At 45.6% G+C, this 13,491-nt stretch overlaps 1 protein-coding gene across 1 annotated transcript in view; it reads left to right on the forward strand.

Moving 5' to 3' along the window:
- The window catches only part of LOC122921759 (cystine/glutamate transporter-like), a 44,274-nt gene that overhangs the window by 22,610 nt on the left and 8,173 nt on the right, over positions 1 to 13,491 (forward strand). Inside the window, exons 2-4 of the mRNA XM_044271984.1 lie at positions 1,136 to 1,262; positions 4,410 to 4,525; positions 5,758 to 5,883. Coding sequence (XP_044127919.1) covers positions 1,136 to 1,262; positions 4,410 to 4,525; positions 5,758 to 5,883 — 369 coding nt within the window. The remainder of the gene's footprint in view (positions 1 to 1,135; positions 1,263 to 4,409; positions 4,526 to 5,757; positions 5,884 to 13,491) is intronic.

A 13,491-nucleotide genomic window follows, 5' to 3' on the forward strand; every position in this document is an offset into this window, starting at 1 on the left:
GACCTTGACTAAATGACCATGTGGTCACCAGATGGTGCGAGATGTTGCACAATGAGATCTGAGGTGGCCACACAGCCTGATAGCATGGCATCTGCCAACTAAACTTATGATGTTACAATGAGTCATGCTTGGCCATGGACTGTTGAAGGTGACTGTTATGGCCCATGTTATCAAGCCAAAACCAATAGTCACCTCTATACTTTGGCCTCTGGTTTGGCCCTCTTGCTCTTGCAAACCCTCCTGGACCCTACAAGAGACTCCTAAAGGTTACATGTTCATATATTTATGTTTATCTGGAGGGCTAAGGGTCAAAACGTCCCACAAAACAACTACACCCAGGTTGTAATTAGAGGGTAGCTGGCAGGGAAAGTGCTACTGGGTTCTGCTACAGGGAAAGTTCTGGGTGATATAAAGGGCTACAGCAAAGGTTGTTACATGAGATCCAGGCAACTAACAGTCCTGCAGGGGCAGTCACAACAGCATTTTTGCTGTCGGTAAAGAACACTCAGTAACACCTCTGTCCTTTACCATTTAAGATAGTATAACTTACTAAACTACCATCAAGCTGACCAGGTGGTCCAGTAGTACCGTACAAAGCCCCATTGGGTTTAAATTAAATATGTGCTCTGTACCCGGATGGACAGTGGATTTAACAGTTGCCATTGATAACTCGGAGCCCAATTCATGTGCACTAAACTATCAAATACCTTGGTCCTTTGGGGTTAACCAGTACCAAAACATGAGTAGACATCACCCGATAAACCATTCTCCTCACCTGCTTGGTAATCTGGCCTTTATTGAAAGATACGCTCAGTAGTAATTGAAGGTGTTGTCTGGTGTAGAAAAATGATTTTCAAATACTGCCCAGTTCTCAATTAATAGATGGCCAGTCACCCATTCAGGACCTTCGTCAATTAATCAGAATGGAGATTGACTACAAAGAATGTCTCATTTTGGAAGACCCAGTCTATATTACAAATACCACCAACTGATTTCTGTGAGCACCTTGAAGTGCTTGATTTCTTCCGTGGTAGAGCTGCAGTAGAATTGAACACTTGATGCATGGTTCTCCTGTTTTTTATCTGACCATAATGACATGATCTCAATTAACTTCATCTCTCTGTTTGTGTTTTAGGGGCACTGTCTTACGCAGACCTGGGAACCACTATCAAGAAGTCTGGTGGGCACTACATCTATTTACTGGAGACCCTTGGCCCAGTTCCAGCCTTCCTAAGACTGTGGGCTGAATTTGTCATGATCCGGTAACAATCTCCTCAAACAGACATGTGATTTTTCATTCTCTTGCACAGTGATGCCCAACCTACGGCCCGTGGGCCGAATTTGGCCCGCGAAGCCGTGTCATGCGGCCTTTTGTCAGCGCAGGGCGCGCTGCGAACGGCACAGGCAACGACAATCTCCCCGCCCAGCGCCGCCTCCTAGCTAATTTATTTACTGCTTGCCTCTGTGAAATTGAAGAGAAGCGCCGTAATCTCGCACAGGAGCACTGGCAGAGGCATTGAAGTGCGCAAGCACCGTCTTCCTGGCCTCTGCCAGTGGGCCTGTGCAAGTGTGCAAGATTACGGCGCTTCTCTTCAATTATACAGAGGCAAGTGCAGTGATGGGGTGGGAAGTCCTAGAGGGGTGTTTGGGTGGGAGCTCTGGAAGGGGTGGGAGGTCCGATAGGTGTGGCACTTATCTAGGGGTAAGATTGGGCGGGCACTGGAGCGGTAGAGCGCCCTGCTGTAGGAGAAGCCGACGGGAGATGAAAGGAGGAGGGGCCAGCTCCTGGTGGTGTCGGGCACACGGCACAAGCATGGCGGTGGGGGATCTGACTGAAGCCTAAAGACCAGACATCAAGGTAGACCTGCAGAAGAAGATGACAGCGCAGTATGTGATGTATACATGTGTGTAATGTATGTAGTGCAGTGTGTGATCATCACATACTGCACTACATACATTACACACATGTATACATCACATGCCCCCTCACAGTAATAATGTCAAGATATGTGCCCTCTTCACAGTAGTAATGCTCACACATGCCCCCTCACAGTAGTTATGCCCAGATATGTGCCCCCTCACAGTAGTTATGCTCACAAGTGCCCCCTCACAGCGTTTGTATTTATTTCTGGCAAAGCTACCTGGTTCCGGCCCGCGAAATTTATACCAAGTCTAGTGCGGCCCTCAAACGAAAAATGGTTGGGCACCACTGCGCTTGCATATTTAACAAGCTGCAGTGATGTAAAGAGGTGTGGCTACAACAAGGGGTGGAGTTTAAAGAGAATCTGTCTCTTTATTTGAGGTGACAACTACAACAGATGGGAGGGGTTGTGAAGCAGCTCATTGCACAGAGCAGAGAGAACTTCAGAGTGAGGGACCGTCTTCAGCCCACTTGCAAGAGCGGCACCTGGAAAAATAAAAGTTCATTCTCTCATCCTGCTAATAATAAAAGCTCAGACAAAAACTATCATTATCCATTTTGCCACGAAACCCACCTATTACTGTCGGCAGTTTTGCAGGGGCCAAACTGCTGACAGACGTTTTAACCCATTCCCTCCCCATAACGTGCTATTAATATAGTACATAGTACCATAGTATTATAGTACATGACGTACATAATAGTACATCATGTAGATTTATGCATGTGCATACGTCCTTTTAACCACTTAGCTACCGTGGTCAATAGACACCGGGACATCTAAGGCATTTGACAAAGGGAGTGGGCAGCATGCAGATGGTTGCTATGGCAGATGGAGGCCTAACAATAACCTATAAGTCTGTCATGTACAGAAGCCTATTAGGCTCTGCTAGAAGCAGGGACTAATAGGTTATGTGTCAGTATCTGATAAGAAGACATAATAGGTAGTGCATTTTGTAAGTGATCAAAACATCACAGGTATAAGACCCTTGTTTGTCAGATCATTAAAAAAGAAAAACGTTTTTACGTTTAAAAAAAAGTTGCATTTTTCACAGTAAAACAGCTTAATTAAAAGAAAAAGCAAATCAATAAATTAGACATGTTTTGGGATCATACTAACCGCTTCCTTATGTGGATTTCAACATGATATTGAAATCCACTAGACAAAAAGGTCAGCACAATCATGGATCTGATGTTTCAATGATAAAGTACACTATGTGGACAAAAGTATTGGGAGACCTATACATTCCACCTACAGGAGCCCTCATGACATCAAATTCTAATCCATAGGCATTAATATGGAGTTGGTCCCCACTTTGCAGATAAATCAGCTCCCACTCTTCTGAGAAGGCTTACTACAAGATTTTGCAGTCTGTGGGAATTTTTAAGAATACATCCAGAAGAGCAGCTGTGAGGTCAGATACAGGTTGAGCAAGTGCAAGAGGATCCGAAGCGGAGGATGGGAGTTGTAGTGACTCTAGTCTATCACAGTGGCTTTGATCACACCGTTGCTCCCTAGTGCCAGTGCAGTGCAAGGAGGGAAGCACCCTTTCATCCCTCGGGGCACAACCTGGGTCGGGGACTTCTGCCTGATGGTAGCTGGGGTGCCCTTCATGTTAGGCGTTTGGATGTGTGCAAGACAGGGCGTGTAGAATGATATGGCCGGCGTATGGTGTAGGAGTCAGGAAACCAGCCCAGCAGAAAAACGTCTCACTTTACTGTAATAAAAAATATTGGCCTTAATACATCCAACAATAATCTGGACACAGTGCAAATCCTCTACCCATAGTGAGGTATGGAAAAGTGGCAAATAGTGACACTCTTGGTATGCTAGCTTGTTAAAGTCTCTCTCACTAGAATCTCTAAGACTGGTATCTGCAATTATGGCTGTAGTGTCCACTGTGGGATTAGAGGCATATTTGGCCTGATAGGTGTGATAGGTGTCTTAACTGTAATCCCTCACAATCAGCAAAGTCTGGTTAGCTGCAGTCGCAGGTTACCTTGCTGACTCTTATGCTTGGCTATGCAGATTCTAAGTTCTTCTTTCTTTCTCTCTTTCTTGCTATAGCAAAAGCAGTAACTTCCACAGAGGTCGATTAATCTCTGGATCCTGAGGCCTAAGGAGAGGGAGCACATGAACTTGCTTCCACCCTCCTCACACACTCACTCCAGTTTGGTCAGGAAGTAGGACTAGCTCCGTCCTGGCCCTCCTGAGAGAGATGGACCAGGGTGATTAACCCTGTCCCTGCCAACTATACCAGGCCATGCTGGGTACATAACATTATATAACATACCATAACATGAAAGTGTTCCAGCAGAGCAAAACTATCACGAGTTTTATATGATTATGATTTTTACAGATTTCTGGGTCTTTCACTGTTAGTACCTCACCATTTTCAAGATCTCTGCTTGCTGTAGGCAAATGGAAATATACTTGTTTACATCCAGACATACAGTAGAATGAATATCTTATCTGTGTATTTGTCTCTAGGCCAGCAAATATTGCGGTGGTCTGTTTAGCATTTGGACGCTACTTAATAGAGCCACTATTTGTACCTTGCAATGCACCAGCCATCGCTGTCAAACTCATCAGTGCTATTGGCATTGGTAAGTCCTCAATATATTCTCCTTTAATGCAGTATTACAATAGTTATATTCTTGTTCATATGGACTGTATTATAGTAGATATACTATTGTGCATAGGGGCAGCATTTTAGTAGATATATTATTGTGCATATAATGGCAGTATTATAGTAGTTATATTCTTAAACATAGGGATTAGTATTATAGTAGTTATAGTCTTGTACATAAGGCAATATTATAATAGTTATATTCTCGTACATAGGGCAGTATTATAGTAGTTATATTCTTGTATATAGAAGTCAGTATTATAATAGTTATATTCTCAGACATAGGGCAGTATTATAGTAGTTATATTCTCGTACATAGGGCAGTATTATAGTAGTTATATTCTTGTTCATAGGAAGTAGTATTATAGTAGTTATATTCTTGTACATAGGATACAATATTATAGTAGTATACTTGTGCATAGGGGCAGTATTATAGCAGTTATATATTTGAACATAGTAGACCGCTTGTTAGTAGCTATATTGGGAATATTGGGGATTTGTGCGTAAACCACCCCAGTAAAATGGGAGGAATATTAAGAATTAAATTAAATTATTATTTTGTGGAATGGCAGCCAGATGTGCACTGCTGCTCCATTGAACCCTGTGGAGACAGCCTAGTACAGCACTTTGGCTATCTACAGAAGCTCCACAGAGTTGAATAGGGTACATGCCTGACCACCCCGCCATTCAAATGGGGTAACACTCAGACCCTGCCAATCAGACTCTTATCCCTTAGGCTACATGCACACGACCGTGCCGTTTTTTGCGGTCCGCAAACCGCGGATCCACAAAAAACGGAAGCCGCACGTGTGCCTTCCGCAATTTGCGGAATGGAACGGACGGCCCATTGTAGACATGCCTATTCTTGTCCGCAAAACGGACCAGAATAGGACAGGTTATATTTTTTTTGCGGGGCTACGTAATGGAGCAACAGATGTGGACAGCACACGGAGTGCTGTCCGCATCTTTTGCGGCCCAATTGAAGGGAATGGGTCCGCACCCGAGCCGCAAAAACTGCGGTTCGGATGCAGACCATAACTACGGTCATGTGCATGAGGCCTTAACCTGTGAATAGGAAATGAATGGTTGTGATGGGACAACCCCTTTAATATCATGTGTTGTTGGAACTGCGGTAAAATATCTTATACATAAGTACAGTATATTTTAGAGGCAGACACGTTTTCTGATATGACCTCTTCTTTTCTTCAGTAGTCATCATTGCGCTGAACTGCTGGAGTGTTAGTTGGTCGGCTAATGTCCAGACCGTCTTTACAGCTCTGAAGTTAGTGGCTATTGGACTAATTATAATACTTGGAATGATGGCTTTAGCAGAAGGTAAGACGTGTATTTACACAAACAGAGCTTTGGCTCAACTTTTATGGATAATCAAAATCAACCAAAATCTATCGTCCTACTTTTTTTTTGAAGTAATTATTCAGGAAATCACATGGAACTCATTATGACTGGCAGCAATACATACCTGAGTATATATAACGCAGCGGGTGTGCACCTACTGTGTCTACTGAACGGATTTGGCTTGGGGTTAGTCCTGTGGGCATTGTCATGGTGGCCCCTGTTTTTCACTCTTTCACCCCTGTACGGGAATCTGAACTTCCCTGCAGGCCCATAAAGCTGCTACTTCTAGGAGTAGTCTCCATTTCATATCAAGAGAGAGGAGATGCTGGTGGGAACAGACTACCGACATCACAGCAAAGCACCATTGTGCTAAGGGAAATACACTGTAAATTCACTTTAAGGGGTTATCTATTTGATTGTTAGAAGAGTCCCCTAATGACAAATTATGACTCAAAAATAGCCATTATTCTGTGGGGGGCTCTGCAGTAAATATTCAATTCCCACTACAGGAGAAATAAAGAATTACATTGTGTTAATAGAACTCTGTGTAATACATAGATGTGCTAAGAACTACAGACAGAAAAATGGTCTTTGTGGCTTTTAAAATATAGTTACATACTATGTAGATAGAGCATGGGTTATGAGAAAGCATGTAAGTACTTGGGCAGTTGTAGTCTTATATAACAGTATATAGTAATTAATATCATTTCCTTTACCAGAAGACCCCATGGCTGTAGTGTGTGACCTGTGCAATAGAACAAGATTCATCAACTGTTCCTGCTGAAAGTGACACCTCATATAGCCTAAGCACCTGAGATTAGGGCCAGGACGACGGGTAAGCAAGAGTAGGCGCCTGACTAGGCGCCACCTCGCTACCCATAATGGGGGGAGCAAGCATGGCCACTCAGTCTCATAGGCTGAAGGTCGCAAGGACTATAAGGCAGTAGACGGGCGCATGAGATTACAATAACCTCACCGTGACCTCCTGCACGGGGTCTTCTGTGAGTACATCATCGCGAGACCCGGCGCAGGAGTGGTGATGTCATCTGGACCGCTTGCGGCAGGATGCGGCAACACAAGCTACAGCTCAGGGACCATTATATATAACTGGCACTAAAAGGGGTCATTATCTACAGGGGCACCATGGGGCGGAGCATTATATATAACTAGCACTAAAAAGGTGGTCATTATCTAAGAGGGGGTGGTACCAAGGGGGTGGGGAAATTATATATTAATGGTACTCAAAGGGGGTTATATCTATCGGGGGCACCAAGGGGGGGGAGCATTATATATAACTGGCTCTAAAGAGGCGGTCATCATCTTCTGGGGGAACCAAGGGAGGGGGGACATTATATATAACTGGCACTAAAGAGGGGGGAATCGAGGAGGGAAGCATTAGATATAACTGACAGAACTACAGGCATTATACACTCACCTAAAGAATTATTAGGAACACCTGTTCTATTTCTCATTAATGCGATTATCTAGTCAACCAATCACATGGCAGTTGCTTCAATGCATGTAGGGTTGTGGTCCTGGTCAAGACAATCTCCTGAACTCCAAACTGAATGTCAGAATGGGAAAGAAAGGTGATTTAAGCAATTTTGAGTGTGGCATGGTTGTTGGTGCCAGACGGGCCGGTCTGAGTATTTCACAATCTGCTCAGTTACTGGGATTTTCACATACAACCATTTCTAGGGTTTACAAAGAATGGTGTGAAAAGGGAAAAACATCCAGTATGCGGCAGTCCTGTGGGCGAAAATGCCTTGTTGATGCTAGAGGTCAGAGGAGAATGGGCCGACTGATTCAAGCTGATAGAAGAGCAACTTTGACTGAAATAACCACTCGTTCCAAACAAGGTATGCAGCAAACCATTTGTGAAGCCACAACACGCACAACCTTGAGGCGGATGGGCTACAACAGCAGAAGACCCCACCGGGTACCACTCATCTCCACTACAAATAGGAAAAAGAGGCTACAATTTGCACAAGCTCACCAAAATTGGACTGTTGAAGACTGGAAAAATGTTGCCTGGTCTGATGAGTCTCGATTTCTGTTGAGACATTCAAATGGTAGAGTCCGAATTTGGCGTAAACAGAATGAGAACATGTATCCATCATGCCTTGTTACCACTGTGCAGGCTGGTGGTGGTGGTGTAATGGTGTGGGGGCTGTTTTCTGGGCACACTTTAGGCCCCTTAGTGCCAATTGGCCATCGTTTAAATGCCACGGGCTACCTGAGCATTGTTTCTGACCATGTCCATCCCTTCATGACCACCATGTACCCATCCTCTGATGGCTACTTACAGCAGGATAATGCACCATGTCACAAAGCTCAAAAAATTTCAAATTGGTTTCTTGAACATGCCAATGAGTTCACTGTACTAAAATGGCCCCCACAGTCACCAGATCTCAACCCAATAGAGCATGTTTGGGATGTGGTGGAACGGGAGCTTCGTGCCCTGGATGTGCATCCCTCAAATCTCCATCAACTGCAAGATGCTATCCTATCAATATGGGCCAAGATTTAAAGATCTAAAGAATCCTATCAGCACCTTGTTGAATCAATGCCACGTAGAATTAAGGCAGTTCTGAAGGCAAAAGGGGGTCCAACACCGTATTAGTATGGTGTTCCTAATAATTCTTTAGGTGAGTGTATATAAATGGTACTCAAAGGGGGTCATATCTACTGGGGGCACCAAGGGGAGGAGCATTATTTATAACTGGCTCTAAAGAGGGGGTCATCATCTGCTGGGTGCAACAAGGGTGAAAGCATTATATATAACTGGCACAAAAAAGGGAGTCATCATCTACTGGGGGCACCAAGGGGGGAGCATTATATATAACTAGCACGAAAGAGGGGGGTCATCATCTTCTGGGGGCACCAAGGGAGAGGGGAACATTATATATAACTGGCAGAACTACAGGCAGCACTGCAAGAAGGGCTTTATAAGTACTGGGGCACCATGCTTATATTATTACTAATGGGGTAACTGTAGGGGCATTATTATTAGGCACAATATAGAGAAGACATCACCTGTAAATCACTGAGTCTGACCCTGATTGCTTCTTTTCAAATGGGTTTTAATATCTTTATTAGGAAGTAAGGTCACTTTAAATTGATTTGTGTGTGTGTGGGGGGGGGAGTAATTTGCTTGCCTGCTCCACCTAAGGCACCAAAATACCTTGTCTCATCCCTACCTGAGATCACTATTAATTTTAATATTCACTGTGTTCATTATTCAGACATTGAACACCTCTGTTATGACCATATTTTATTATTGATGGTACTTAGTTACTGTATGCTTGTATTACAAAGAACCTGTGTGTTGGTATTATTTCGTCAGTCTAGTGGTAGAACTACTGACTATTGTTGATCGAGCACCAAAGTGCTCGGGTGCTCAAGTAGAACACTTTGAGATGCTCGGGTGCTCTACAGGACGTCACAATGGACGTCAATGGGAGAACCCGAGCATTAAACCAGGCACCCCCTGCTCTGAAGAGGGGGGGTGTCTGGTTCATAGGAAAAGGTCAGAGATTGATGGAAACACCACTAAAATGGTTCGGGAACAGCATGGGGAGGGTGTCTGGATGCATCTTGGACTCCCAGGTCGCGGCTGGGAACGATGTTGTCCGAGTAGTACACCACTTTTATAGGCTGACAATAATACGCACCAAACCGATCATCAAATTCGCACTGATAAGACGAACTGAGGGTGGTCTGGCTATCACCCTGTGTACTGTCTTCCCCCATTTCCACCTCTTCCACATGCAAAGCGTCTGCCTTCATTGTGAGCAGCGAGCGTTTCAGTAGACACAGAAGTGGGATGGTTACGCTAATAATAGCAGCATCGCCGCTCACCATCAGAGTTGATTCCTCAAAGTTGTGTAAAAAAAACTCACAGAGGTCAGACATCCTTGCCCACTCGTCGCTTGTGAAGAGTGGAAGCTGACTGGAAAGGCGATGACCATGTTGCAGCTGGTATTCTACTACTGTCCTCTGCTGCTCACAAAGCCTGGCCAACATGTGGAACATGGAGTTCCAGTGCGTGCTCACGTCGCACAATTGCAAGCGCTGTTGCAGCGTTGCCAGACTAGCGGCAGCTGTAGATGACTTTCAAAAATGGGCACACCTGCGGCGCACCTTCACCAGTAGCTCAGTCAAATTGGGGTAGATTTTGAGAAACCGCTGAACCACTAAGTTGAACACGTGGGCTAGGCATGGTATGTGTATGAGCTTGCCGAGCTCCAAAGCCGCCACCAAGTTACGGCCATTATCAGACACAACCATGCCTGGTTGTAGATTGAGTGGCAAGAGCCACAGCTCAGTCTGGTCCCTTACACAGCTCTGTCGTGGTTTGCTGTTTGTCCCCTAGGCGAATTAGTTTCAGCATGGAGTGTTGCCGCTTCCCCACTGCAGTGCTACACTGCTTCCAGCTACTGATGGCTGACTAGTGCTGCAAGATGAGAATTCAGAGGTGGAAGTGGAGGAGGAGAAGGGGGGGTTGCAGCCACTAATGTAGGTGGTGGCAGAAACCCTGATGGAAGTAGGGCCTGCGTCGGTAGCACCTGTGCCATCCCAGGGTACGACTCGCTTCCAACCTCCACAACGTTCACCCAGTGTGCCAGCAGGGCAATGTAGCGTCCTGGCCAAAAGCACTTGTCCATATGTCAGTTGTTAAGTGGACCTTCCCAATAACTGCGTTGGTCAGGCCATAGGTGATGTCACGGGACATATGCTGGTTTAAGGCATGGACGGCACACCGTGAAAAATAGTGGCGGTTGGGGACTGAGTAACGAGGGATGGCCGCCGCCATCAGGCTGCGGAAAGCCTCAGTGTCCACAAGCCTAAATGGCAACATTTCCAGGGCCAGCAATTTGGAAAGGTGCACATTTAGTGCTATGGCCTGTGGGTGGGTTGCTGGGTATTTGCAATTTCGCTGGACATCTGTATGCTGCGCTGGGACACAGAAGTGGATGTGCTAGCTGATGGTGCTTGCAAAGGTTCAGGTGCAGGGCGGGAGGCATCTGGGCCTGCATTTTAGACAGGGGATTGGCCAGCATGTAACAGAGGGGAAGGGGAAGCAGTGGTGTGACCCGCAGACAGACACTGATTGTGGACCCAGGCGTTCGGCGCACCTATTAGGGTGCTTTGATGCCATGTGGCAGATCATGCTGGTGGTGGTGAGGTTGCTAGTGTTCATGCTCCTGCTCGTTTTGGTATGGCACAGGTTGCAAATGACAATTCTTTTATCGTCCGCACTTTCCTAAAAAAAAGCGCCAGACTGCGGAACACCTACCCCTTGGCAAGGGAGATTGCCGCAGGGGGGATGTTCCAGGCCTGTTTGGTGTTGCCCTCCTTATTCCTTTTGCCACCCTACTGCCTCTTCCAGCCTGTTGCGGTGCTGCGGATCCCTTCCCCTCTGTACTGCTGTCCTCGCTTGGCTTGCCACCTACCCAGGTTGGGTCAGTGATTTCATCGTCCACCTCCTGTTCCACTTCCTCACTTATTGACAACTGTGTCTCATCCTCATCATCAACCTCTTGAGACACTAATTGCCGTTGACTTATTGGCAACTGTGTCTCATCATCATCATCCACCTCGTGAAACCTTAATTGCAGTTCCCCACCGTCATCTTCTGACTGGCTGCTCGAGTTTGGGAATCAGTGCACAAGATCTCCTCATGTCCCTCTTCAAGTGGGCTTGGTGAGAGGCCCAAATCAAGGAATGGCGCTGAAAAGAGCTCTTCGGAATATCCGAGTGTGGGATCACTTGTTTGCCAAGACTCTCCATGGTGGGAGGAAGGGGGGATCAGAGTGAGGATTCTGTTGACCAGACTCTCGGCTACTGAGACTGGACTTTTGTGGAAGACAGGGTGGTGCTTAACCAACTGGAAGCATTATCTGCTTAAATCCAACCAACCACCTGGTCGCACTGGTATGACTTCGAGAGTGGCGTCCTGCCCCACCCCTGCAAACTGGGACATGAAGCTAGGTATCGTGGATGAGTGTGTTTCTTATGCTCTGGCAGCAGGCACAGTTTCACCGCGCCCAGGGCCACAGCCTCTGCGTGCACCATCAGCAGCATGGCCACTTCCCCGTCCCTTAATGCTCGCCTTGAGCATATTAAATGGTATATATGCTTGCAAGTATGTCACACTTACAGTAGCGCAGGTTTTGTAAATGACACTGAATGTTACAGATATTTAGGATGCGCAAACGTTATACAGGAGATGTAGCGCAGGTAATGTCGCTGTCACCAGCGGCGAAGAAAATTAGACTGAACATCACATATATTTAGGATGCGCAAACGTTATATAGGAGATGTAGCGCAGGTAATGTCGCTGTCACCAGAATCGACAAAATTCGACTGAATGTCACAGATATTTGAGATGCGCAAACGTAAGAGAGGAGATGTAGCGCAGGTAATGTCACTGTCACCAGCGGCGCAAAAATTTGACTGCATGTCACAGATATTTAGAATGCGCAAACGTTATACAGGAGATGTAGCGCAGGTAATGTCACTGCCACCAGCCGCGAAAAAATTTGACTGAATGTCACACATATTTAGAATGCGCAAACGTTATACAGGTAATATCGCTGTTACCAGCAGCCAAACAATGGCGCTGAATGTCACAGATATTTAGGATGCGCTAATGTAACACAACAGATGTAGCAGAGGTTGTGTCACTGTCAGCAGCGGCCAAACAATTGCAATTTAGCGCAGGTTGTGCTAATAATATATATTGCAGCCAGATAAAACAATAGTCCTTAAAAGGAATTTTGGGTCTCTAACACATTTCAACACTAAACAATTCCTGTCCGTACACTATCTGTCCCTTCTGCTGCAGCTCTCCCTGCCTAAGACTGAGCCGAATCAAGTGTCATCGGGTGCTATATAGAACCCGATGACGCGTTCCGGCCAGCCAATCACTGTAATGCCAGTAACCAACATGGCTACGGCATTACAGTGAGGGCCAGTACTACCCTGCATGCAGGGAGGAGACTGGAACATCGCGCTCGAGCACAGTGTTCGGCCGAACACCGCGATGTGCTGATCATTGCGATGCTCGAATGAAAATGGTGTTCGGCCTAGCATGCTCGCTCAACACTACTACTTTACGGTACATTATGTGGTAATGCAATTTAGGCAGTTTAATTTATGGAGTGTATACATATGGTTGGACTTTTTAGCATTGTTATTTACTTAATTATATGGAAGTGATATTTGATCCATACAGTATTTCATACTGTATGATGGAACTTATACTTAGGCACTGATTGATATGGTTATTTGTACATCATGAGCCATGTCGTAGGAGAGGAGGTCAATGTAAGATACCACAGAAGGCCTTGCTCACACCCCCATTTAGAGAGATCCTAAGTGCACTGAAATTTCTGTATTTTTATGCGTTCAGTTCTTTTGGCCTCCCTAAAATGTAAAGATTTTGCTCAGCAACAGGTGACCATGCCAAATCCTGTGTACACCCAGCATTGTCATCTCCTTCTTCAATAGCAGCTTCATCAGCACTATTGCTGCTGCCTTCTGCAGGAGAAGCTTTCCTCTTAAATCCAGACCTAGAGGAAG

The sequence above is a fragment of the Bufo gargarizans genome, chromosome 11 (assembly GCF_014858855.1).
Source record: "Bufo gargarizans isolate SCDJY-AF-19 chromosome 11, ASM1485885v1, whole genome shotgun sequence".
Taxonomy (NCBI): Eukaryota; Metazoa; Chordata; class Amphibia; order Anura; family Bufonidae; genus Bufo; species Bufo gargarizans.